The 27728-nt window shown below is 36.1% G+C and overlaps 1 protein-coding gene across 1 annotated transcript in view; it reads left to right on the forward strand.

Annotated features, from left to right (window-relative positions):
* The window catches only part of LOC145316286 (uncharacterized), a 157876-nt gene that overhangs the window by 35708 nt on the left and 94440 nt on the right, over positions 1-27728 (forward strand). Inside the window, exon 2 of the mRNA XM_080156711.1 lies at positions 23390-23485. Coding sequence (XP_080012837.1) covers positions 23435-23485 — 51 coding nt within the window. The 5' untranslated portion in view covers positions 23390-23434. The remainder of the gene's footprint in view (positions 1-23389; positions 23486-27728) is intronic.

The following is a 27728-nucleotide window of genomic DNA, read 5'->3' on the forward strand; positions in this document are numbered from 1 at the left end:
GTCCCTACCCCTCCCGTCCCGATTTTATTTGTGATTAAAATTTTGGCAGGATTGAGAGTAATGGGGAGATTTGAATTTTCGCATGCATAACTTGGAAAATAAGGGATTTAACCAATAATGCAGCAATGGATATATTATTACTTGGATGTTATACCAGATTTGTTCTTTAATAAAGTGAAACCCCCATCCAGACCCTTTACCCCATCCCCTCCCATCCTACTGGATGAACGAATTGACCAATAAATGAGTTCTATGTTAGCAAACCTAAATTGACGACAATTTTTCCGTCATAATATCCACGTATATTCTACATCCATTAATGCAGCATATGATAATTGCTCGACTTTTGGCCTAGAACGTGTTATTCTTAATGAGCTCCAGTCAAAATCAGTTACAAACTATCAAAACCGGGCAAGCCAACCGCATTACTGCTTGAATAGCCGCACAATTTTAATTTTATTATACAGTTTTAACACTGGCAGATAAAATATCTCTTATTTTAAATTAATAAAACTCATTGGGTTTATAAGCTATCTCTTCATCCATAATTCTCCTGTAAAAAATATTAATTCCTTTCCAAGATAGTGGTTAAAGAACAATACATCTAAAATTTATCTTTTTCATTGGTGGAAAAGTTAAGACTTATTTTTTATATTCTGTTATTTTCAGTTTAAGAAAATAAATTTTCCTAAAATGCGGCTAGTACACCCTAATATACAAATTACATGAAAAGGTTAAAATTCAATATGTTACACTTGATAAAAATGAGTTTGACAAAGTTCATGTACCGTAAAACTGGGATCTAAAGGGATAAGGCAATGGCTAATCATTGATGTACAACCCCAATCATGATACACAAAATTCCCCCTTCTGTAGATTATAATTAGTAGTTGAAACGTTTGGACACTCAACTTAATGAACTGTCCAATTAAAATTCATTTAAAGTCCCCAATGTTTTTAAGCGAACAAATAATAAAACTTTGGGGCCTAGTGTAATAAACAGCCCAAAATCCCCTCCCTCCCTGACCGTAAAAACACATACACACAAACTTTTTATCCATGTGTATTTTGCTTAATTTTTGTTGACAAAACAGTAAATCAAAAAGTAGAATACGCCCGTCATTATTGATTGATTGATTACTTATTTCTTTACACATACACACCTTTTGTTTTTTATATAATGAGGGTCGGTCCGTCCGTCCGGAACAGATAGCTTTTTTCGTTAATTTAGGCATGTTAGAATTGTCCTATCAATTTCAAACTTTGCATGGTGATTCCTGTAGTTGCTAGGTACGATTTAGAAAGCGTAGAAACTCTATAACCATTACCAGAATGTCCGTAAGTCCATTCCAAACATGTTGACTTTACTTTTTTAACAATAGATTTTATATGATCTAATTATCGGATTGATCTGATTTTTGTTATATTGATTTCTTGGACAACAAAGTATAATATTATAAGCGAAGCAACTCTATAATCAAGTACTAAAAATGTAAGTAAGTCTATAAATATTATTCTTTATCAAGCAGTTTTTCAACAAATTTAATTACAATTTTGCTTCGACTCTTACATATTTATATTCTGACATTATACAAGTGTTGATGTCCATTTGTCCTACCATTTCAGTGCTTCGCTTCTATGGCTGTTGTCATCCTCGTTTACTAAAAATGAACATAATAGACTAATTCTCTATCTAAAATCTTTGGGTATAGTCCTTTCCATGACATCGCTCCATATGGGGCGATGATTTTAATTGATCGCCTCTTATGACAAGGGGCGATGTATTGGCTCCTTGAAAGGAGCGATTTAATAGCCCCTTATAACAAGAGGCGATGTTATGACTCCTTGAAAGGAGCGATTTAATAGCCCCTTGCCCTAAGAGGCGATTAAATGATCCTTTATCGCTCCTTTATCGCCCCTTCTAAAGAGGAGATGATATGTCCTCTTATCCCAAGGGGCTATTTAATTAAATATCGCCTCTTCATGGCCCCTTCACTATTATATATATCTTAGTCCCTTGATGGCCCCTACATCGCTCCTACATCGCCCCTTCATCGCTCCTCCATCGCTCCTTCTCCAAATTTATATTACATTGTACTTTGATGGCCCCTACATCGCCCCTCCATCGCTCCTACATCACCCCTTCATCGCTCCTTCTTCAAATTTATATTACATTGTACTTTGATGGCCCCTACATCGCCCCTCCATCGCTCCTACATCGCCCCTTCATCGCTCCTTCTTCAAATTTATATTACATTGTACTGTGATGGCCCCTACATCGCTCCTACATCGCTCCTTCATCGCTCCTACATCGCCCCTTCATCGCTCCTTCTCCAAATTTATATTACATTGCAACTTGATGGCCCCTACATCGCTCCTACATCGCTCCTCCATCGCCCCTTCATCGCTCCTTCTCCAAATTTATATAACATTGCAACTTGATGGCCCCTACATCGCTGCTACATCGCTCCTCCATCGCTCCTCCATCGCTCCTACATCGCCCCTTCATCGCTCCTTCCACAAATTTATATTACATTGTACTTTGATGGCCCCTACATCTCTCCTCCATCGCTCCTCCATCGCCCCATCGCCCCTTAATAGCCCCTTACCTTAATTTATATAAAAAAGCCCCTACATAGCCTCTCCATCGCCCCTTAATAGCTCCTTACCTTAATTTTTATAACATAGCCCCTACATAGCCTCTCCATCGCCCCTTAATAGCCCCTTATCTTAATTTATATAACAAAGCCCCTACATAGCCTCTCCATCGCCCCTAATAGCCCCTTACCTTTATTTATATAACAAAGCTCCTACATAGCCTCTCCATTGCCCCTTAATAGTCCCTTACCTTAATTTATATAACATAGCTCCTACATAGCCTCTCCATCGCCCCTTAAAAGCCCATTACCTTAATTTATATAACATAGCCCCTACATAGCCTCTCCATCGCCCCTTACCTTAATTTATATAACATAGCCCCTACATAGCCTCTCCATCGCCCCTTAATAGCTCCTTACCTTAATTTATATAACATAGCCCCTACATAGCCTCTCCATCGCCCCTTAATAGCCCCTTACCTTAATTTATATAACATAGCCCTACATAGCCTCTCCATCGCCCCTTAATAGCCCCTTACCTTAATTTATATAGCATAGCCCCTACATAGCCTCTCCATCGCCCCTTAATAGCCTCTTACCTTAATTTATATAATCCTTACCTTAATATATATAACATAGCCCCTACATAGCCTCTCCATCGCCCCTAAATAGCCCCTTACCCTAATTTATATAACATAGCCCCTACATAGCCTCTCCATCGCCCCTTAATAGCTCCTTACCTTAATTTATATAACATAGCCCCTACATAGCCTCTCCATCGCCCCTTAATAGCCCCTTACCTTAATTTATATAACATAGCCCTACATAGCCTCTCCATCGCCCCTTAATAGCCCCTTACCTTAATTTATATAGCATAGCCCCTACATAGCCTCTCCATCGCCCCTTAATAGCCTCTTACCTTAATTTATATAATCCTTACCTTAATATATATAACATAGCCCATACATAGCCTCTCCATCGCCCCTAAATAGCCCCTTACCCTAATTTATATAACATAGCCCCTACATAGCCTCTCCATCGCCCCTTAATAGCCCCTTACCTTAATTTATATAACATAGCCTCTACATAGCCTCTCCATCGCCCCTTAATAGCCCCTTACCTTAATTTATATAACATAGCCCTACATAGCCTCTCCATCGCCCCTTAATAGCCCCTTACCTTAATTTATATAGCATAGCCCCTACATAGCCTCTCCATCGCCCCTTAATAGCCTCTTACCTTAATTTATATAATCCTTACCTTAATATATATAACATAGCCCCTACATAGCCTCTCCATCGCCCCTAAATAGCCCCTTACCCTAATTTATATAACATAGCCCCTACATAGCCTCTCCATCGCCCCTTAATAGCTCCTTACCTTAATTTATATAACATAGCCCCTACATAGCCTCTCCATCGCCCCTTAATAGCCCCTTACCTTAATTTATATAACATAGCCTCTACATAGCCTCTCCATCGCCCCTTAATAGCCCCTTACCTTAATTTATATAACATAGCCCTACATAGCCTCTCCATCGCCCCTTAATAGCCCCTTACCTTAATTTATATAGCATAGCCCCTACATAGCCTCTCCATCGCCCCTTAATAGCCTCTTACCTTAATTTATATAATCCTTACCTTAATATATATAACATAGCCCCTACATAGCCTCTCCATCGCCCCTGAATAGCCCCTTACCCTAATTTATATAACATAGCCCCTACATAGCCTCTCCATCGCCCCTTAATAGCTCCTTACCTTAATTTATATAACATAGCCCCTACATAGCCTCTCCATCGCCCCTTAATAGCCCCTTACCTTAATTTATATAACATAGCCTCTACATAGCCTCTCCATCGCCCCTTAATAGCCCCTTACCTTAATTTATATAACATAGCCCTACATAGCCTCTCCATCGCCCCTTAATAGCCCCTTACCTTAATTTATATAGCATAGCCCCTACATAGCCTCTTCATCGCCCCTTAATAGCCTCTTACCTTAATTTATATAATCCTTACCTTAATATATATAACATAGCCCCTACATAGCCTCTCCATCGCCCCTAAATAGCCCCTTACCCTAATTTATATAACATAGCCCCTACATAGCCTCTCCATCGCCCCTTAATAGCTCCTTACCTTAATTTATATAACATAGCCCCTACATAGCCTCTCCATCGCCCCTTAATAGCCCCTTACCTTAATTTATATAACATAGCCCCTACATAGCCTCTCCATCGCCCCTTAATAGCCCCTTACCTTAATTTATATAGCATAGCCCCTACATAGCCTCTCCATCGCCCCTTAATAGCCTCTTACCTTAATTTATATAATCCTTACCTTAATATATATAACATAGCCCCTACATAGCCTCTCCATCGCCCCTGAATAGCCCCTTACCCTAATTTATATAACATAGCCCCTACATAGCCTCTCCATCGCCCCTTAATAGCCCCTTACCTTAATTTATATAACATAGCCTCTACATAGCCTCTCCATCGCCCCTTAATAGCCCCTTACCTTAATTTATATAACATAGCCCTACATAGCCTCTCCATCGCCCCTTAATAGCCCCTTACCTTAATTTATATAGCATAGCCCCTACATAGCCTCTCCATCGCCCCTTAATAGCCTCTTACCTTAATTTATATAATCCTTACCTTAATATATATAACATAGCCCCTACATAGCCTCTCCATCGCCCCTAAATAGCCCCTTACCATAATTTATATAACATAGCCCCTACATAGCCTCTCCATCGCCCCTAAATAGCCCCTTACCCTAATTTATATAACATAGCCCCTACATAGCCTCTCCATCGCCCCTTAATAGCTCCTTACCTTAATTTATATAACATAGCCCCTACATAGCCTCTCCATCGCCCCTTAATAGCCCCTTACCTTAATTTATATAACATAGCCCTACATAGCCTCTCCATCGCCCCTTAATAGCCCCTTACCTTAATTTATATAGCATAGCCCCTACATAGCCTCTCCATCGCCCCTTAATAGCCTCTTACCTTAATTTATATAATCCTTACCTTAATATATATAACATAGCCCCTACATAGCCTCTCAATCGCCCCTAAATAGCCCCTTACCCTAATTTATATAACATAGCCCCTACATAGCCTCTCCATCGCCCCTTAATAGCCCCTTACCTTAATTTATATAACATAGCCTCTACATAGCCTCTCCATCGCCCCTTAATAGCTCCTTACCTTAATTTATATAACATAGCCCCTACATAGCCTCTCCATCGCCCCTTAATAGCCCCTTACCTTAATTTATATAACATAGCCCTACATAGCCTCTCCATCGCCCCTTAATAGCCCCTTACCTTAATTTATATAGCATAGCCCCTACATAGCCTCTCCATCGCCCCTTAATAGCCTCTTACCTTAATTTATATAATCCTTACCTTAATATATATAACATAGCCCATACATAGCCTCTCCATCGCCCCTAAATAGCCCCTTACCCTAATTTATATAACATAGCCCCTACATAGCCTCTCCATCGCCCCTTAATAGCCCCTTACCTTAATTTATATAACATAGCCTCTACATAGCCTCTCCATCGCCCCTTAATAGCCCCTTACCTTAATTTATATAACATAGCCCTACATAGCCTCTCCATCGCCCCTTAATAGCCCCTTACCTTAATTTATATAGCATAGCCCCTACATAGCCTCTCCATCGCCCCTTAATAGCCTCTTACCTTAATTTATATAATCCTTACCTTAATATATATAACATAGCCCCTACATAGCCTCTCCATCGCCCCTGAATAGCCCCTTACCCTAATTTATATAACATAGCCCCTACATAGCCTCTCCATCGCCCCTTAATAGCTCCTTACCTTAATTTATATAACATAGCCCCTACATAGCCTCTCCATCGCCCCTTAATAGCCCCTTACCTTAATTTATATAACATAGCCTCTACATAGCCTCTCCATCGCCCCTTAATAGCCCCTTACCTTAATTTATATAACATAGCCCTACATAGCCTCTCCATCGCCCCTTAATAGCCCCTTACCTTAATTTATATAGCATAGCCCCTACATAGCCTCTCCATCGCCCCTTAATAGCCTCTTACCTTAATTTATATAATCCTTACCTTAATATATATAACATAGCCCATACATAGCCTCTCCATCGCCCCTAAATAGCCCCTTACCCTAATTTATATAACATAGCCCCTACATAGCCTCTCCATCGCCCCTTAATAGCCCCTTACCTTAATTTATATAACATAGCCTCTACATAGCCTCTCCATCGCCCCTTAATAGCCCCTTACCTTAATTTATATAACATAGCCCTACATAGCCTCTCCATCGCCCCTTAATAGCCCCTTACCTTAATTTATATAGCATAGCCCCTACATAGCCTCTCCATCGCCCCTTAATAGCCTCTTACCTTAATTTATATAATCCTTACCTTAATATATATAACATAGCCCCTACATAGCCTCTCCATCGCCCCTGAATAGCCCCTTACCCTAATTTATATAACATAGCCCCTACATAGCCTCTCCATCGCCCCTTAATAGCCCCTTACCTTAATAAAATAGTTATTAACCTCCCCAGGACCTATGAGAAGCTACCCTATTAAGGAGAACGATCTCAGGACCTATAGGAATCTTCACTGTAAAGGAGAACCATATTGGTTCAGCGGTTAGCAAGATCCTTCGGTACAGACAGACATTCATACATACAGACAAAGATTCTGTTAATTTATTTTAAGAAATACAGATAAAATTGTTATAAACCTTTCCAGGCCTAAAACCATCTCAGGACCTAATTTATGCCGTTGACAACTCGAGTTAAGTTACTATATTATTTTTACAATGTTTAACTTATCTGTTATTATTGGCTGACGAAAAGTTTGGGCAAAAAAAAAATTTATTCTTCAATGAAATATCTCTCCAGTATAATTTTGCCAAGTGCTAATTTATTAAGAATAAAGTTTGCCACAAATTTACCAAAAAATATCATTGTCATTTCGCCAGGGAGGATTAGGATAGTTCCCAAAGTGTTATAAGTTGGCTTATCCAAGAGTGCTGTCTAGTCTCCAAAGTTTTATAATACCGTTTTCTTATTCGTTAGATTAACAACCTTGGGGACTTTTTATTGTTTTGTGATTGTTTAGTTCATTAAGTTGAGTGTCTAAATGTTTCAACCACTAATTCTAAACTAAAGAAGGGGTAATTTTGTGAATCATCAATGGGAATAATTAATATATAAACATACATATATATACAGTGTTTTTTTTTATGAGAGCATTTTTGAAAGCAATTTTACCCTACTTATAGTTATCAGAATTTAATGATTAATGGCTTATTCTCTTCGTTTTTTATAACCATTAACAGAAAAGCAAAAAAATATTTCAGTTTTTATTTAAAAAGTACAGTAAATTCAAAATTTCAAAACATGGGTGTCAACATCTAAAATAGTTATTTCTCGCATCGTATTATAAACGGCTTTCCGCGGATATAGAAAGTACAATTATGAGATTAAAACTAGTTTTTTTAGCCCCGAGGTGCAGAAGGCACCGGCTAAAAAAACTGGGTTTAATCTTATGATTGTACATATCTATATTCGTAGAAAGCTGGATATAATACGATGCTAGACATAGTTTTTTCGTATGGATGAGAACCGGTTCCTATCCACCGGATTCAAATGAATACGAGAAATGGTTTTAGCGCATTTTTCTTATGCTCAAATCTTCTACCCTTTCCAAGAATGGAGGGAGTACATTGGGGGGCCAGTATTCCCTCCCTGGTTGAGATATGGCCTTCAAATTTCAAAATGTTCTAGTACATGTCACAAGTAGTATCTATATAAATTTTTAGCTCAATATCTCAACTTTGAAGCGTTTTGCAGCCATTCTTGCAAAGGTAGATTATAAGAAAAATGCACTAAAACCATTTTTAGATGTTGACACCTAAGTTTTAAATTTTTTAATTTACTGTACTTTTTGAATAAAAACTGAAATATTTTTTGCTTTTCTATTAAAGGTTATAAAAAAGAAGAGAATAAGCCATTAATCATTAAATTCTAATAACTATAAGTAAGGTAAAATTGCTTTCAAAAAAGTTCTCATAAAAAAACACACTGTATATATGTATATATATCATTTTATCGACAATCGTCTTATCCCTGTAGATCTCTGATTATCAGAGCATTTTTGAAATATTTGCTGCTTATTTTTTGGCTGCCTTTGGCAAAATAATTTTTTTTCATAAAAAATGTATACAAAATTATCGTATTAATTTGGTAAATATATCATTGCACTTGAATTATTTTTAAGTCACTAACGGCTAATCCCATAGATGACCCTAGGAGTACTTTAATGAATAGATGTGGTGGAGAGGGGGGGGAGGGGGAAGGTTAAGAATTTAAGGGAAGTGATACCTTCCGGGGGCTGAAAGTGTTAGTCCCCTCCCCAAAATGAAAACTTTTCCTGCGAGTAAAATAAGCTTCAATGTAAAGGAGAAGCATATCGGTTCAGTTGATACTGATAAACATCCTGTTACTTTATAATTTTGTTTCTAGGCCACGTAGTTTAATTTTAAAGTTTTCAACATGAGCATTGCAATTCTTTCAAAATTTCCATTGTACATAAAATGTCATTTTAAAATGCCTAGAACTTTTTTGTTATAGAAGCTGAAGGCTTCAAATTTGGGGTATTTGGTCTACTTGTGGCAGTCTTTCAGCAGTTAAAGCGTGGTATTTCTTGCAGGCTTCCTTTAAACTTTTTTCTACCGTTTCAGAGCTTTGCTTTTATAAATGTTGTCATCCTTGTCATCCTTTTAAAACTTAAATTTAAAACTGTAGAGGGTCACATTCCTTCCTTACCTTAATGCCCTACCTTCTATAATGAAGGGGCAATACAATTACAGAGGCTGTACAGGAGCCATAAAGGGCCTATGTTATATAAATTAAGGTAAGGGGCGATGAAGAGGCTATGAAGGGGCTATGTTATATAAATTAAGGTAAGAGGCTATTAAGGGGCGATGGAGAGGCTATGTAGGGGCTATGTTATATAATTAAGGTAAGGGGCTATTAAGGGGCGATGGAGATGCTTTGTAGGGCCTATGTTATATAAATTAAGGTAAGAGGCTATTAAGGGGCGATGGAGAGGCTATGTAGGGGCTATGTTATATAAATTAGGGTAAGGGGCTATTTAGGGGCGATGGAGAGGCTATGTAGGGGCTATGTTATATATATTAAGGTAAGGATTATATAAATTAAGGTAAGAGGCTATTAAGGGGCGATGGAGAGGCTATGTAGGGGCTATGCTATATAAATTAAGGTAAGGGGCTATTAAGGGGCGATGGAGAGGCTATGTAGGGCTATGTTATATAAATTAAGGTAAGGGGCTATTAAGGGGCGATGGAGAGGCTATGTAGGGGCTATGTTATATAAATTAAGGTAAGGAGCTATTAAGGGGCGATGGAGAGGCTATGTAGGGGCTATGTTATATAAATTAGGGTAAGGGGCTATTTAGGGGCGATGGAGAGGCTATGTATGGGCTATGTTATATATATTAAGGTAAGGATTATATAAATTAAGGTAAGAGGCTATTAAGGGGCGATGGAGAGGCTATGTAGGGGCTATGCTATATAAATTAAGGTAAGGGGCTATTAAGGGGCGATGGAGAGGCTATGTAGGGCTATGTTATATAAATTAAGGTAAGGGGCTATTAAGGGGCGATGGAGAGGCTATGTAGGGGCTATGTTATATAAATTAAGGTAAGGAGCTATTAAGGGGCGATGGAGAGGCTATGTAGAGGCTATGTTATATAAATTAAGGTAAAGGGCTATTAAGGGGCGATGGAGAGGCTATGTAGGGGCTATGTTATATAAATTAGGGTAAGGGGCTATTTAGGGGCGATGGAGAGGCTATGTAGGGGCTATGTTATATATATTAAGGTAAGGATTATATAAATTAAGGTAAGAGGCTATTAAGGGGCGATGGAGAGGCTATGTAGGGGCTATGCTATATAAATTAAGGTAAGGGGCTATTAAGGGGCGATGGAGAGGCTATGTAGGGGCTATGTTATATAAATTAAGGTAAGGGGCTATTAAGGGGCGATGGAGAGGCTATGTAGGGGCTATGTTATATAAATTAAGGTAAGGAGCTATTAAGGGGCGATGGAGAGGCTATGTAGGGGCTATGTTATATAAATTAGGGTAAGGGGCTATTTAGGGGCGATGGAGAGGCTATGTAGGGGCTATGTTATATATATTAAGGTAAGGATTATATAAATTAAGGTAAGAGGCTATTAAGGGGCGATGGAGAGGCTATGTAGGGGCTATGCTATATAAATTAAGGTAAGGGGCTATTAAGGGGCGATGGAGAGGCTATGTAGGGCTATGTTATATAAATTAAGGTAAGGGGCTATTAAGGGGCGATGGAGAGGCTATGTAGAGGCTATGTTATATAAATTAAGGTAAGGGGCTATTAAGGGGCGATGGAGAGGCTATGTAGGGGCTATGTTATATAAATTAGGGTAAGGGGCTATTTAGGGGCGATGGAGAGGCTATGTAGGGGCTATGTTATATATATTAAGGTAAGGATTATATAAATTAAGGTAAGAGGCTATTAAGGGGCGATGGAGAGGCTATGTAGGGGCTATGCTATATAAATTAAGGTAAGGGGCTATTAAGGGGCGATGGAGAGGCTATGTAGGGCTATGTTATATAAATTAAGGTAAGGGGCTATTAAGGGGCGATGGAGAGGCTATGTAGGGGCTATGTTATATAAATTAGGGTAAGGGGCTATTTAGGGGCGATGGAGAGGCTATGTATGGGCTATGTTATATATATTAAGGTAAGGATTATATAAATTAAGGTAAGAGGCTATTAAGGGGCGATGGAGAGGCTATGTAGGGGCTATGCTATATAAATTAAGGTAAGGGGCTATTAAGGGGCGATGGAGAGGCTATGTAGGGCTATGTTATATAAATTAAGGTAAGGGGCTATTAAGGGGCGATGGAGAGGCTATGTAGGGGCTATGTTATATAAATTAAGGTAAGGAGCTATTAAGGGGCGATGGAGAGGCTATGTAGAGGCTATGTTATATAAATTAAGGTAAGGGGCTATAAAGGGGCGATGGAGAGGCTATGTAGGGGCTATGTTATATAAATTAGGGTAAGGGGCTATTTAGGGGCGATGGAGAGGCTATGTAGGGGCTATGTTATATATATTAAGGTAAGGATTATATAAATTAAGGTAAGAGGCTATTAAGGGGCGATGGAGAGGCTATGTAGGGGCTATGCTATATAAATTAAGGTAAGGGGCTATTAAGGGGCGATGGAGAGGCTATGTAGGGCTATGTTATATAAATTAAGGTAAGGGGCTATTAAGGGGCGATGGAGAGGCTATGTAGGGGCTATGTTATATAAATTAAGGTAAGGAGCTATTAAGGGGCGATGGAGAGGCTATGTAGGGGCTATGTTATATAAATTAGGGTAAGGGGCTATTTAGGGGCGATGGAGAGGCTATGTAGGGGCTATGTTATATATATTAAGGTAAGGATTATATAAATTAAGGTAAGAGGCTATTAAGGGGCGACGGAGAGGCTATGTAGGGGCTATGCTATATAAATTAAGGTAAGGGGCTATTAAGGGGCGATGGAGAGGCTATGTAGGGCTATGTTATATAAATTAAGGTAAGGGGCTATTAAGGGGCGATGGAGAGGCTATGTAGAGGCTATGTTATATAAATTAAGGTAAGGGGCTATTAAGGGGCGATGGAGAGGCTATGTAGGGGCTATGTTATATAAATTAAGGTAAGGAGCTATTAAGGGGCGATGGAGAGGCTATGTAGGGGCTATGTTATATAAATTAGGGTAAGGGGCTATTCAGGGGCGATGGAGAGGCTATGTAGGGGCTATGTTATATATATTAAGGTAAGGATTATATAAATTAAGGTAAGAGGCTATTAAGGGGCGATGGAGAGGCTATGTAGGGGCTATGCTATATAAATTAAGGTAAGGGGCTATTAAGGGGCGATGGAGAGGCTATGTAGGGCTATGTTATATAAATTAAGGTAAGGGGCTATTAAGGGGCGATGGAGAGGCTATGTAGAGGCTATGTTATATAAATTAAGGTAAGGGGCTATTAAGGGGCGATGGAGAGGCTATGTAGGGGCTATGTTATATAAATTAGGGTAAGGGGCTATTTAGGGGCGATGGAGAGGCTATGTAGGGGCTATGTTATATATATTAAGGTAAGGATTATATAAATTAAGGTAAGAGGCTATTAAGGGGCGATGGAGAGGCTATGTAGGGGCTATGCTATATAAATTAAGGTAAGGGGCTATTAAGGGGCGATGGAGAGGCTATGTAGGGCTATGTTATATAAATTAAGGTAAGGGGCTATTAAGGGGCGATGGAGAGGCTATGTAGAGGCTATGTTATATAAATTAAGGTAAGGGGCTATTAAGGGGCGATGGAGAGGCTATGTAGGGGCTATGTTATATAAATTAAGGTAAGGAGCTATTAAGGGGCGATGGAGAGGCTATGTAGGGGCTATGTTATATAAATTAGGGTAAGGGGCTATTCAGGGGCGATGGAGAGGCTATGTAGGGGCTATGTTATATATATTAAGGTAAGGATTATATAAATTAAGGTAAGAGGCTATTAAGGGGCGATGGAGAGGCTATGTAGGGGCTATGCTATATAAATTAAGGTAAGGGGCTATTAAGGGGCGATGGAGAGGCTATGTAGGGCTATGTTATATAAATTAAGGTAAGGGGCTATTAAGGGGCGATGGAGAGGCTATGTAGAGGCTATGTTATATAAATTAAGGTAAGGGGCTATTAAGGGGCGATGGAGAGGCTATGTAGGGGCTATGTTATATAAATTAGGGTAAGGGGCTATTTAGGGGCGATGGAGAGGCTATGTAGGGGCTATGTTATATATATTAAGGTAAGGATTATATAAATTAAGGTAAGAGGCTATTAAGGGGCGATGGAGAGGCTATGTAGGGGCTATGCTATATAAATTAAGGTAAGGGGCTATTAAGGGGCGATGGAGAGGCTATGTAGGGCTATGTTATATAAATTAAGGTAAGGGGCTATTAAGGGGCGATGGAGAGGCTATGTAGGGGCTATGTTATATAAATTAAGGTAAGGAGCTATTAAGGGGCGATGGAGAGGCTATGTAGGGGCTATGTTATATAAATTAGGGTAAGGGGCTATTTAGGGGCGATGGAGAGGCTATGTAGGGGCTATGTTATATATATTAAGGTAAGGATTATATAAATTAAGGTAAGAGGCTATTAAGGGGCGATGGAGAGGCTATGTAGGGGCTATGCTATATAAATTAAGGTAAGGGGCTATTAAGGGGCGATGGAGAGGCTATGTAGGGCTATGTTATATAAATTAAGGTAAGGGGCTATTAAGGGGCGATGGAGAGGCTATGTAGAGGCTATGTTATATAAATTAAGGTAAGGGGCTATTAAGGGGCGATGGAGAGGCTATGTAGGGGCTATGTTATATAAATTAAGGTAAGGAGCTATTAAGGGGCGATGGAGAGGCTATGTAGGAGCTTTGTTATATAGATTAAGGTAAGGGGCTATTAAGGGGCGATGGAGAGGCTTTGTAGGGGCTATGTTATATAGATTAGGGTAAGGGGCTATTAAGGGGCGATGGAGAGGCTATATAGGGGCTATGTTATATAAATTAAGGTAAGAGGCTATTAAGGGGCGATTGAGAGGCTATGTAGGGGCTATGTTACATAATTAAGGTAAGGGGCTATTAAGGGGCGATGGAGAGGCTATATAGGAGCTTTGTTATATAAATTTAGGTAAGGGGCTATTAAGGGGCGATGGAGAGGCTATGTAGGGGCAATGTTATATAATTAAATTAAGTGGCTATTAAGGGGCGATAGAGAGGCCATATAGGAGCTTTGTTATATAAATTAAGGTAAGGGGCTATTAAGGGGCGATGGAGGAGCGATGTAGGGGCCATCAAGTTGCAATGTAATATAAATTTGGAGAAGGAGCGATGAAGGGGCGATGTAGGAGCGATGAAGGAGCGATGTAGGAGCGATGTAGGGGCCATCACAGTACAATTTAATATAAATTTGGAGAAGGAGCGATGTAGGAGCGATGTAGGGGCCATCACAGTACAATTTTATATAAATTTGGAGAAGGAGCGATGAAGGAGCGATGTAGGAGCGATGAAGGGGCGATGTAGGAGCGATGTAGGGGCCATCAAAGTACAATGTAATATAAATTTGGAGAAGGGGCGATGGAGGAGCGATGTAGGGGCCATCAAGTGGGTTGTTATATAAATTAAGGTAAGGGACTACGGAGGGGCGATGGAGAGGCTATAAAGGAGCCATCATGGGGCTATAGCATAGCCTCTTATCATAAGAGGCGATATGAACGCCCCTTTAAAGGAGCTATTAAGAGGCCATGAAGGAGCTATAGCATAGCCTCTTATCATAAGGGGCGATATGAACGCTCCTTAAAAGGGGCTATCACATCGCTCCATATGATAAGAGGCTATGCTATAGCTCCTTGAAGGAGCTATAGAAAATCATCGCCCCATATGGAGCGATGTCATGGAAAGGACTATACCCAAATCTTTTGTTTAATAATAAAGTGAGTTTATTTTGAGATGTTAAATTAGCTTCGATAATAATGAGCAGTTTTGGTGAACAAGCATTAATCTGATTTACGTTTTCAAAGGAAAGATTAATTCTATACAAAATGTAGGGAGGGAGGGGACATTGGGCTGCTTATTTCATTAGTCCCCCAAGATTTATAATAACATTATAATTAACAACATTTGAGACTTTTATTGAATTTTGGTAATTTAAGTTGTGTGTCCAAATGTTTCAACCACTAATTGTAACCTACAGAAGAGGTTATTTTGTGAGTCATCATTTGGGACGTAAATCAATCTATACGCCATTGTCTTATCATTTTAGATCCCTGACAAAAATATAAATAAAACAAAATCAACAATGCCTATTGGTAACTTGATTAAAAAAGCCCAAAACACAAAAATCCACAGAGTAGATGAGTACTTTTTTGCCATTAAATACAATAGATAAATTTAAAGATGACAAAAATGATGGAAAATTCTTTTCTCGTATTCATTCGAATCCGGTGGATAGGAACCGGTTCTCATCAATACGAAAAAACTATGTCTAGCATCGTATTATATCCAGCTAGCTTTCTACGAATATAAAAATGTACAATCATAAGATTAAAACCAGTTTTTTTAGACTGTGCCTTCGGCACCTCGGGCCTAAAAAAACTGGTTTTAATCTTATAATTGTACATTCTATATCCGCAGAAAGCTGTTTATAATACGATGCGAGAAATAACTATTACTTTAGCCTAAATTAAAACTTAAAACTTTTTTTATATTATTTAAATTTTGTAAGTTTTTTTAAGGACTGAGCTTGGCAAATACAATTAATGTTGGGTTAATGATGTCAGATGATTAGATTAATAGCGCAAAAAACAAACAAACGACGCACAAGTCTGAACCACCCCTGCCAGCTGCCAGATACATTCAGTAATTGGTAGGGATGTTAAAGGATAAGACAATGGAAGATGAATTATTGTACATCCTCAGAAATGATAAACAAAATTACCCATTTTTGTAGGTTAAAATTATTGATTAAAAGGCATGTAAGTGCTAGTTTGAACCAGCTAATCAAGATATAATAAAAGGTTTGAGATCAACGTGTTTGTAAAATCTTTTGGCTCAAATTTATTTTAAAGTCCAATATCCCCTTCTTCTCTGGTAATTGGGACGTAATTCTGCGTTTTTGATTCCTCCTACAAGGGGTTAGGAGAATTAAGTATAGATTAAACAAATAATTTATTTGGTATTTAATAATATATGGGCCTTTCTTTAATTCAAGAAACAAGAATACATTTTTGTATGAAAATAGTAAAATTGTATTTGTCTGTCAGAAAAGTTAATATTTTCTATAGAATCGTAAACCTTTGTTAAAAAACAATATTTACAAATAAAATATTTTTTATCTAAAATTGTCCCTTAATATTTGAAAAATTCCATTGTGTGGAATTCAGAATTTTGTAGAAAGTTTGTGAAGATTAAACTAAAGATAGATAGTATCAATTACATACAATCTAAACAATTTTTACTTTCCTTATACAATATACATATCAATTTATTCAGGATTTGAGATACAGAGACGTCCAAAAGGGGGAGGGGTTAGAGGGGATGATACCCCCCCCCCCAAAAAAAAAACAACAGGTTTAAAAAATACATTAAAATTAATCCGCACTTCATAAAAGTTTTGATTAGGGGGTCCCCGTGATTTTTTTTGTAGAGGGAAATTTTTTTCTCCAAATAAGCAAGTTTTCTGACTTTAAAACTAAACCTAGATAATAAAATATTGACTTCTAGATCAATTCTACTGTTCTACTTACATTTCTAAATAAAATATAATATTGATCTGTAAGCCTTGCTTATGAATATTCTATAGTAAGGTGGAATTTAAGGCATTTTTTTTTGATAGGCCCTAGTAGTTTCGTAATGTTCAAATCTTCTGCTGACCACCCATAAATTTGACCCTAAGAAAGTTTATAGAATTGCTAACAATACAAAATCATAAAGCTAAGTCATTAGGAGAGTTCCTTTACAAAAGAAAGTAATTTCTAATGACTTCTCATCTACAGGGGTATGGCAACTGTAGAAAAAATGTTTGGCCCTCTAATTATTATTAGGAAAAATCATTATTTTACCTCATTTTTAAACTCATACTGAAAATTTTATCCAATATTTATATATCAGTTCTTTTTTTAGTCTGGCGGGAAGGTTTTTGTACAGGTGCCTTATCCCTATCTCTCCGTGATCTTTATAGTTTCTCCTGCATGGCAGAATCGATGTATATTTACTTGGATGTTGCAATAGATTTTCAAGTACTCTGATAAAGTGATGCTCGCAGCTGGCTAAAATAATTATACCCTCCAAGGCTCCAACCACCCCTTTACTTAATCCCCTCCCTTCCTACTGAATGGACTGACCAAAAATGAGGTCTATGTTAGCTACATAAATTGATGACAAATTTTCCCTGTCAATATATCCACGTATACAATATATCCATTCATAGCAGCCATGTTTACATTCCAATTTATGGGCCATCATTTCATGAAAATGATGTTGTATTTCTGCTAACCATTAGTTATGGTCAAAGCCATTGCAATAGTAGTGAAAACAAATTGGCATGCAAAGATACTTTACCATGAAATAGCTACTTTATTTTCCTAGGCCTAGCTGGGCCTTTGGGGTAGGTACAAATACACACACACACATATATACACAAACATACACACACACACTTACACAAATAATTTCTTTGCAAAAAGGTTCGTTATACCACAGCTCAAGAATGTAATTGAAAAACTCTATAAAATAAGACAGTTTTCATAAAAAAGAATCCACAGCAAATCGCATAAAGCATCAACAACTATGAGATAAGTAGCATTTAAACGTGAATATTTTAAGAAATTTAATTTTATCTAAATGTCTAACCAAAAATCCGTCGCTTATTTGTTAAAAAATTCTTTACATAAATCATAACTATTATCAACGGGCATGGTTATTATAGAAATGCTACGCAAATACGTCGTACCATATTACTTATTTGTATATCTAATCAACAGGATTATGTCAAGAAGTCAAAATTCAGTATCAAAATAGCTAAAAATTATGAAGTTTGATCGTCCTAAAATAACTTACAACGCTACCAACATATATAAATTGTTTCGTTAGCTGTGAAATTAATAGTGCGATCTAACATGCCTAAATTTTAAATATAAGCCATCCGTTAGGCCTTCTAACGGACAAACGAACGGACACACCCTAATTGTAGAAAAGGTATCTTTGTAAAACTCGACCTAAAGAAAGTAAAAATTTGACCATGACTGGTGAAGTGAAAGTAAAGATAGGCACAGTCTAAACTCCAAGCAATGGATGTAGAATATACGTGGATATTGTGACAGGGAAAAAATCGTCGTCAATTTAGCTTGCTAATATGGATGTCATTAATTGGTCTTTTCGTCCATCCAGTAGGAGGGGAGGGAATGAGATTATAGTTTTTTTTTGCCAGTTGCGAGCATCACTTTATCAGAGTACATGAAAATCTGGTGCAACATCCAAGTAATAACATATCGATTGTCTAAATTTTAAGCTTTAAGATACACACACTAAAGATGCATTAGGTCACTAAGGGATAAAAAAGGCAATATAATTTATTTTTATATTTTATTGCTTCAATAAATTAATGGACACTTACGCAGAGTATGGAGGGAGGGGTGGGGGACACATCAGAGTATGAAAGGAGGGGTGGGGCACCCACCGTCTCTAATTGTTGTTTCTAAGAAATATGTGGATGAATACGAAGGACATCTTTTTTAAATGTTTGATCTACGGGCTATAGTATATCCAAGACAAATACTAAGCTTCCGTAAAAATGTTAATATTTTGATGAAAATTTTGTCCTATTATTGGCATTTATACAACTGTGATTTTGATTTGGGTTTGTTGGAGTGATATCCCACTGTGTGATGGTCAATCTAAATGGTCTGTTCAACTTGTATAAACTTGCAATTGATTTATTATTACTTGGATATTATACTAGATTTTCTTGTTTTATGTTAACATCGCAGCGGGCTAAATTAACCCTACACCAAATTATCCCTTTTATCCCATCCCCTCTCCTCCTACTGGACTGGACGAGCTGTCCAATAAGTGATGTCCATGTTAGCAACCTAAATTGACAAAAAATTTCCTTGTCATAATATCCACGTATTTTGTATATCCATTAAACTTGCCTGCGCACGAAACTCTCGTAATATGGTGTATATATTATGTGTCTACATACACAAATTTATTCTGTAATTTGCACTCTAATTACATGGCTCCTTCGCCACAGTTTCTTCGTAGGATAAAAGAAAATTTTGGCCCATAAGATAAGAATTAATTAGTGTAAGTTTTTCAATATTTGATGTCTAATTATATGCCTCTAGGCAGGGAATGGTCAGCCATAGATTATACGTTTAGTAAGGAGGACGATTACGTCCTAGGGGGACAATGAGAATTAAGAGTACAATATAAACTATTAAAAAGTATCGTAAATTTATGTTGCTAATATGGAACTCGTTTATTAGTCAGTTCATTCATTCTGTATTAAGGGGTTTATTTGAAGGATCGTTCTTTTTAGCCAGCTACAAGTTTCCTTTTCTTAGAGCACATGAAAATCTGGTGTAAGATCCAAATTCGTTAAACTATTTATTTAAAGCCTTTTTTATAACAGATTTGAAAAAAATGTAACAAGTAGTAGATGAAAGTCAAATATTTTAGAGTTATTCAACGACTGCATGAAAAAGGAATAAAGACAAAAATTATTAGCAAAGAAAAACGGCTTTTGACAGTAAAACATGTTTTTGTCATTTTGAGAGGATTTTTAGTACATAAGGGCGTGCACATGTTTTTGGCTGGAGAGTGGTAATGGAGTGGGGAAAGGGAGTTTACGTCCAAGCTTTTTATTTTGAAGTGTTAAAAAGGGGGGTTTCAAAGCTTTAAGGTGATTATCTAAAGTTTTTTTGAATGAGGGTTTTTAAAGTTAAAGGGGAGACACCCCTTTTACCCCACCTTTGGACGATTTTGGTGTATAAATGATACATGCCTGGCGGGGAGCATACACCCACCTTATTTGCATGCATATACAAATAAAATTTAAGAAAATCTGTAAAGTGCGTGTGTTACAACTTTGCATCTTTCCTGGAAAAAAATCCAGATCTTTGCCAATTTGGACTGTCTGGTTTAAAATTCAATATACCACCTCTAATAATTAAAAACAAGAATGACAATAACCACAGAAGAGATTTTGAAATGGACATTCATATAAATTACATAATAGTTATTTCTCGCATCGTATTATAAACGGCTTTCCGCGGATATAGAATGTACAATTATGAGATTAAAACTAGTTTTTTTAGCCCCGAGGTGACGAAGTCACCGGCTAAAAAAACTAGTTTTAATCTTATGATTGTACATTTCTATATTCGTAGAAAGCTGGATATAATACGATGCTAGACATAGTTTTTTCGTATGGATGAGAACCGGTTCCTATCCACCGGATTCGAATGAATACGAGAAAAACAATTATACTTTTCTCAAAGTCGACAATAATAATGACCTGCAGATAATATGTCAGCAAATACCACTTTTTTTACTTTGTATTATATTAAACAATGAGTTTTATAATGATCGGATGTTTCTTTCGTGGTTCTTAATGTACTATAAAGTTGAAATTATCCGAAGTTCCTAATATTGATAAATCTAATGTAAACCCTTACTTAAGACCACACAAATATTAACTCACACATAAAGTGATTTGAAAACAATGAAAATATTGATTTGAGTGAAAATTTCAAACACACGGCGCGGCATTTGCTTATTTAAATAGGGTAGGTGGGTTAGGTTTTTTTTAATTGGTAAAGTTTTATATGTAAGGTTAGGGTAGCTAAGTGTTAGGCTATCACAAAGGTCCACCCCCTCCCCCCCCCCCACCTCGGGGCTAGGGGCTCAGTAAAGTTTTTGGGTGGAATTCCCTGCGGTTGGAATTCCCATAGAACCAGTGATTCAATGTATCCTCACATGTAAGAATAATGAATTTGTTAAGGTTATTCCCGTGCGTATTATTATCTTTTATGGGAACAGTTCGTTAGTCATTATTTCATAATCTAAATATCTCAAAAATGATTAAAGAAGCTTTATTAACAACAACAAAAAGTGAATGTTATAATATATTTTGTAGCAAACCCACTTTATAAGTATAAGTATGTATGTACGTTTTTTTCTGTAACAAAATCTAAAATTACAGCTCTACACTTTTTTACACACTTTCTTACACTGCACTGGAAAACATACTTAGATTTTACAGTATTTAAATTTGCCGTTTAATACATAGAAAATACTGCCAGCTTGATTTTCTTTTTTTCAAGCTGAAGTCTAAAGAACTCCTCGAAAATGTTTGGTTATAGGATTGTATCATCAAAATTTATTACCATAACATTGTAATAATAGAATAGTAAAGGCACAATAAGCTGTTGAAATAGCAATCACGGAATCATTGTTTTAACGGGTAACTGCAAATGCATTCTATATGTTTATTTTTAGTAGCGAAGCTATTCTATTTGAATGTCCGTCCATCAGTCAGTTAGTCCTTGATTTTTCTCGGCTGCTACTGAATACAGACTGCTAACATTTTTAGTGAAGATTCCCATAACATACGCGCATCTAATCTATACATTGTTTTATCTGTCTGTCTGTCGGTCATGCTTCAAAATACATTTAAAATATTTAAAGATTCTCTCTCTTTTTGTTATGAGAACTGAACATCTGCTATTTAACTCAATCTGTCCGTTTATCCATTCCATATTTTTTTATTCTCCTCTTCTTAATTTATGGATGTTGTCATCCTTGTTTTAGTATAATCCTTCGAACCTTCGAGAGGACAACCAATTATCCTCCTTTTTTATATTTTTGTATAAGTGATCGAGCTCTTAATCTAACCTAATTAATAAAAGCATGATAATACAAATAATGAAATGACACTGAATTTTTCAATATTTATTATTTTACTGTCAGCAAAAAACTGCATATTTACGATGCGATAAAAAACTATTATAGTAACATATTTTTAGTTTAATATCTAAACTTGCTACCTAAAGATGAAATGATAAAAAGCTGAAGTAAAAAAGAGGGGTTGTCATGTCAAAAACCGTTTAGTTTTGGGCGGAATATTAACAATCTGATCTTACATATTGATAAGAAATGAGTTTTGGAATCATTTTGTAAATACTAATGACTTCTAGATTTTATGTTTTTAGGTCAAGTACCAATGCACATTTAAAACATATTAATTGCATGGTTATAATAACAGTTATCCGCTGATAGGAATACAAAATCAGTATAGACTTTTGAAAATTTTGTATTAAATAATATTGTCGACTATAAGGCAATACAGAGAAAATAGCATTAACATGGCTAATCTATTATTGATATAATTTTTTACATCAAGACATTTTGAAAATAAATGTACAAGTATAGGTGTATAATTCTGATCCAAGTGGTGGGGACCTTTTTCGTCTGCTAGCAAATTGCTTTCTGCTCTTTTGTAGCGATTTGGCTGTGTTTATTTTTTCTGACACTATTGGTTGATATTCAAAGACCAAATTAAAAGTCGTTACAGGGTCCCCATATACATATAAATATTGAACTACAATCTTCTTACATTGATACAATAAAAGCATAAACTTTTATATGGTGTGGTGGTTTTGCATCCATACCTCTTTAATTTTATGTTTCTCCCACACACAAACCGGCAATGGATTTATTATTCTTTGGATACTTAACCAGATTTTTATGTACTCTGATAAAGTTGATCGTGTAGTGGGCTAAAATAACGATAACCCCCACTCTCCCCATTTACCCCATCCTACTAGTTGAACTGCCCGACCAAAAAATGACAGAGGAAATAGCATGCTAAATTTTTATCCTGCCATAATATCCACTTGTATGCTATATCCATTAAACCAGCCACACTATTAACAAATAATTAACATAATCTTAATTACTTCTTAATGAGGAGAAAAAAAAAGAAAAGTATTAAAAAATCAATTTGTAGATTGCCCTCAATACATAACTATAAAAATAGCATATTTTGCAAACTATATTTTTTTCAAGTTATCAAAATCTAACTATTTTTTATTTTATTTTCAGAAATGGATGGCTAAGGTTGACTGTTAGCTTGTCTGTGTAGTGAAGATGCGACTCTGGAGGCTACGGCGCAGGAGTGATCCAAACCCGGATCCACAGGTAAGGTTTAAAACCGATAAATATCCGCTGGATGATAACTCATCAGCCATACTGAAAAATCATTCATCGCGTCGTATCATGGCCTGTTTTCTACCAATATTAAAATTAATACCTTAACTGGTATAATTAGTCATGTTATTATCCGTGGAAAGCTGTCCAGTCCATAATACAATGCGATAAACAACTATTACTTACTCTGTCTGTTCGTCTAATGCAAGTAAATCTGTATTTTGTCTATGATATCTTTTGATGTAGTTGAGTAAGAAAAGATATCTTTAGGCTTTTATCTTGATGTAAAAGCTTGACATTAATAAATAATGGGAATGCCTTGGCTTTAAAAAAAAGGTTCTACCCATTAAAATTTAGTAATACCGTGCAATTTTTAGGAAAAAATATACTTAGTTTCATATAAAGGACCTTGATTATTTACCATTTCAAATGGTTGAAACCCTAGTATTGCATCCTATTCAAAATCATATTCTTATCATGTAATATTTTTGTGTAAAATTTGTGATTGCATGATTTTATCTCTGTTTGCATAATAGATATGCAGACTTGATTCTTTCTCCTTCGCTTACACACATACATACCAGGGAGGGAGGGGACATTGGGCTGTTTATTACACTAGTCCCCAAAGTTTAATATATCGTATTCGTTTCGTTGACTCAAAAACGTTGGAGACTTTTATTGAAAATTGATTGGTTAGTTTATTAATAAAAGTGTTCAAGCGTTTTAACCACTAATTTCAATCTACAGAAGGGGTAATTTTGAGTATTATATTTTTGGATGTACATTTATTTATCGGATATTGTCTTTTCCCTTTAGATCCCTGCATATATACATATATACGTAGTAGAGGGTTTAACAATTATGAATCTTTTGAAATACTTCATATGACTTTTGGGATTTGCAGTTTCTAATGTACCTAATAATAATAATAAACCTATTTTATAAAGTAATAATATTTTTCTTTCCTATAGCTCCATATATGTCCTAGGCTTGTTTATACCCTTTTTTAGAGGCTAGGGGCGCAGCCAATATTATAATTCTAAAGTAAATGTTATAAACCTACCATATCAGAGTATTTTGAAACCTCCTAAAGTATGAATATATGAGTAAATATAAGAACAAGGATTAGGGATATATGAATGTGTTATTTCATCACACTATTGCTCTGTATATTTTTTGGATAAGAATTTATAATAAGAGATCCTAAAGGAACCAAAGTAACAAAAAAAGTATAATTTTCTTATTTTTAAGTAATTCTAAATAGAATTTTATTTTGATACTGCATTCACTGCTTTCCCTGTTCACAAAAAAATGCCCCTTTTTGTCCCTGAACATAAAATTTGTAGAGAAACAAAAAACTTAACATTCCATCAGTTTTCAAAGCAATTTTCACTAAAAATCTTTTAAATTGTGGTATTTTTTTCAAAATAGGACACTTATATTTTTATAACACTTATTTTTTTTTTCTAATTTGTATGTGTTAAAGTTAGAAATTTTAAGCATATGTTGAATGGTCTTACAACAAATAGACACATAAATAGACTTGGCTCTAATACAAAAAGTTAATGAAAAATAAAAGAGAAACATATTTCACAAATGTTACATACGTTTTAATATTTGCCATAACATCGCGTTCAGGGATAAGACAATAGCCGATGAATTGATGTACATCCCAAATGACGGTACAAAAAATTACCTCTTCTGTAGATCACAATTAGTGGTTGAAATGTTTGGACATCCAAGTCCCCAAAGTTGCTAGCCAACTAATAAGAAAATATTATTATAAAACTTTGGGTAATAGTTTGATAAAAAGCAAGATTTCCCCTCCCTCCCTGCATCTAAAACGTTTATTTACTAATTTTTAAAACGTAAAACCGCTTCTGGACCTCTGTAAAGATTCTCTAAATGGAGAACTCAATCGGTTAAATGGTTAACAAGTTTAAATCTTTAAAAACTAACTACTTTTTATAAAAGGATATGAAAATTCTCTTAATATAATCTAAGCAAACATTATTAACCAAGACTAACATACCTTTCAAGGCAGCTGGTTCTATTTTTAGCATGCATATATTGCAAAATTTAAAAGTGTTACAATCCTTTAACATCTCAAGGATTTTTTTTTGCAAATTTCCCTTCAATTGTAGTTGGAGCATTAAATACCCACCCCCCTTCCTCCTCACATCCGATCTTATTTCATTTGTTACCAGCGGTTGCACCCTTAACATCTAGGGGTTATGACTTCTTAAAGGTATGAAGAGGCCAAAAATAGCCAAAACCACCCAAAGGCCTAAATATAAAAATTATATAGCTTAAAATCATAATGGGTTCTATGTGAAGATTCCTGAAAAAGAAGAACTCAATCAGTTCAGTAGTTATTGAAAGCTTAAGCTTCAGACAAAAAATCTTACTACTTAATATTATACGATTTAATAGACAAACATAATTGTAATGCATCTTATGTTGAGTACAGTTGTGTTAGGGGTGTTATAAGAAGGGTCCACTTGTGAAATAGAAGGATTTTGTCGTATTTTTAAACGCGAGTATTTGAACATTTTTATCCTACAGAGATTTATAATATACATACATAGAACTTTCTCCTTTGTATAGGAGTGGTGCAAAATCCCAATAATATTTTACTAATCTGTACTATAACAAGGATATTTATGTCCATAATATACATACATAAACTTTCTCCTTTGTATAGGAGTGGTGCATCATCCCACTAATATTTTACTAATCTGTAATATAACAAGGATATTTGTGTCCATATTATACATAAACTTTCTACTTTGTATAGGAGTGGTGTATTATCCCACAGATATTTAATAAATTGTAACTTAAAATCTCAAGTGCTTTTTTTCAAATTTGGCCATTTTAAGATTTAATTATCTAATGTCTAAGTCTGTTGTTTATAACAAGTGGTATAGAACAATTTTTTTATTAAATATAAACTGGATGAAAAAAATATATTTTGTTAAAGTTTTCGTGAGTCAACCTCAGACACTGCATAGGCATCCCATTCAAAAAGGGCATTAGGATTTTTAACCCCTTACACAATATGTATATTTAAATTTTGTATAATGCATATAATGTAAGAAGGATCTCTTTATGTGCTTTAAACTGACATGAGTTTAAGATATGTTATGTTATTATTATGTAATATTTTTTCAATCTATAATACAAAGTAGAATGATGTCTGTCCGTCCGTCTGTCTGTCTGTCTGTCTGTCTGTCTGTCTGTCTGTCCGTCTGTCTGTCCGTCTGTCTGTCCGTCTGTCTGTCCGTCCCTTAAGATCTCGCTAACACTGAACCGATTAGATTCTACTCTTCAGGGAATATACCTACTGGTCCTGTGGTGGTTTTAGGCTATTTTCTTGGGGGGTGGGACACCCCCAACCCCCCAAAAAACAACCCCCCCCCCTTTTTTTTATATTTTTTTTTAAAGATTTCCTTGGTCCTTTTACAAATTTCGCTAAAATAATTTTTGATCAACTCTTGGGTCAAAGCCCCTAGAGGCTAGGGGCGAAGCCGCTAGTATATATATAATATAAAACCTACTTGCATTCGCTATTTATTAGCTTTCATTTAAAATGAGTTTTTTTGAGATTTTTAAAAATGGGTTGTTATTTTTTTAAATAAATGAAATGTCTGACTTTATATTTAAACCAAAACATAAGGTGTCTAATCTTAAAATCTTACTACTTACAAAATCTAGAATTTAATTGAATTTACATCCTTTAGTTTAAAGCATGAAATGAATAATTTGCAAACATCTATAGCTTTTTTGCTATGTTATATATGTTCTGGGCTCGGCAGCCGCTAATTCACATTAAAGTTTTAGTGTAGATTAATAAAAAAGCTGTGCTTTATCACAAAATCTGGAAAAGGCGGCTTAGTTGAGAGTCTGGCTGTGGACTTTTGAAAAAAGTGCGATTTGACAATAGCTGATGCCAGTAAAAATTTACGTCATACTGGCCTTCCATTGGTCAATATGCACTATAAACAGCTTAGTTGTAGCTGTTGTCTTATGAAAAAATTTCTAAAAATGGTTGCTTTAACATTATCTGAAGCTGGAAATTTTTCAAAAATAGAACTCTGAAATGGATTATTCATAATTTGGCAGAGCAGCGCCATTACGGCTGCCGAGCCCTGTATTTGTATATATCACCCGCTGGGTACCTCCCAATTTTTTCTTTTTTACAATTAAAGCGTTCTTCCTTGTTCTTTAAATTCTT

The sequence above is a fragment of the Acartia tonsa genome, chromosome 4 (assembly GCF_053477335.1).
Source record: "Acartia tonsa isolate MP-2025a chromosome 4, ASM5347733v1, whole genome shotgun sequence".
NCBI lineage: Eukaryota > Metazoa > Arthropoda > Copepoda > Calanoida > Acartiidae > Acartia > Acartia tonsa.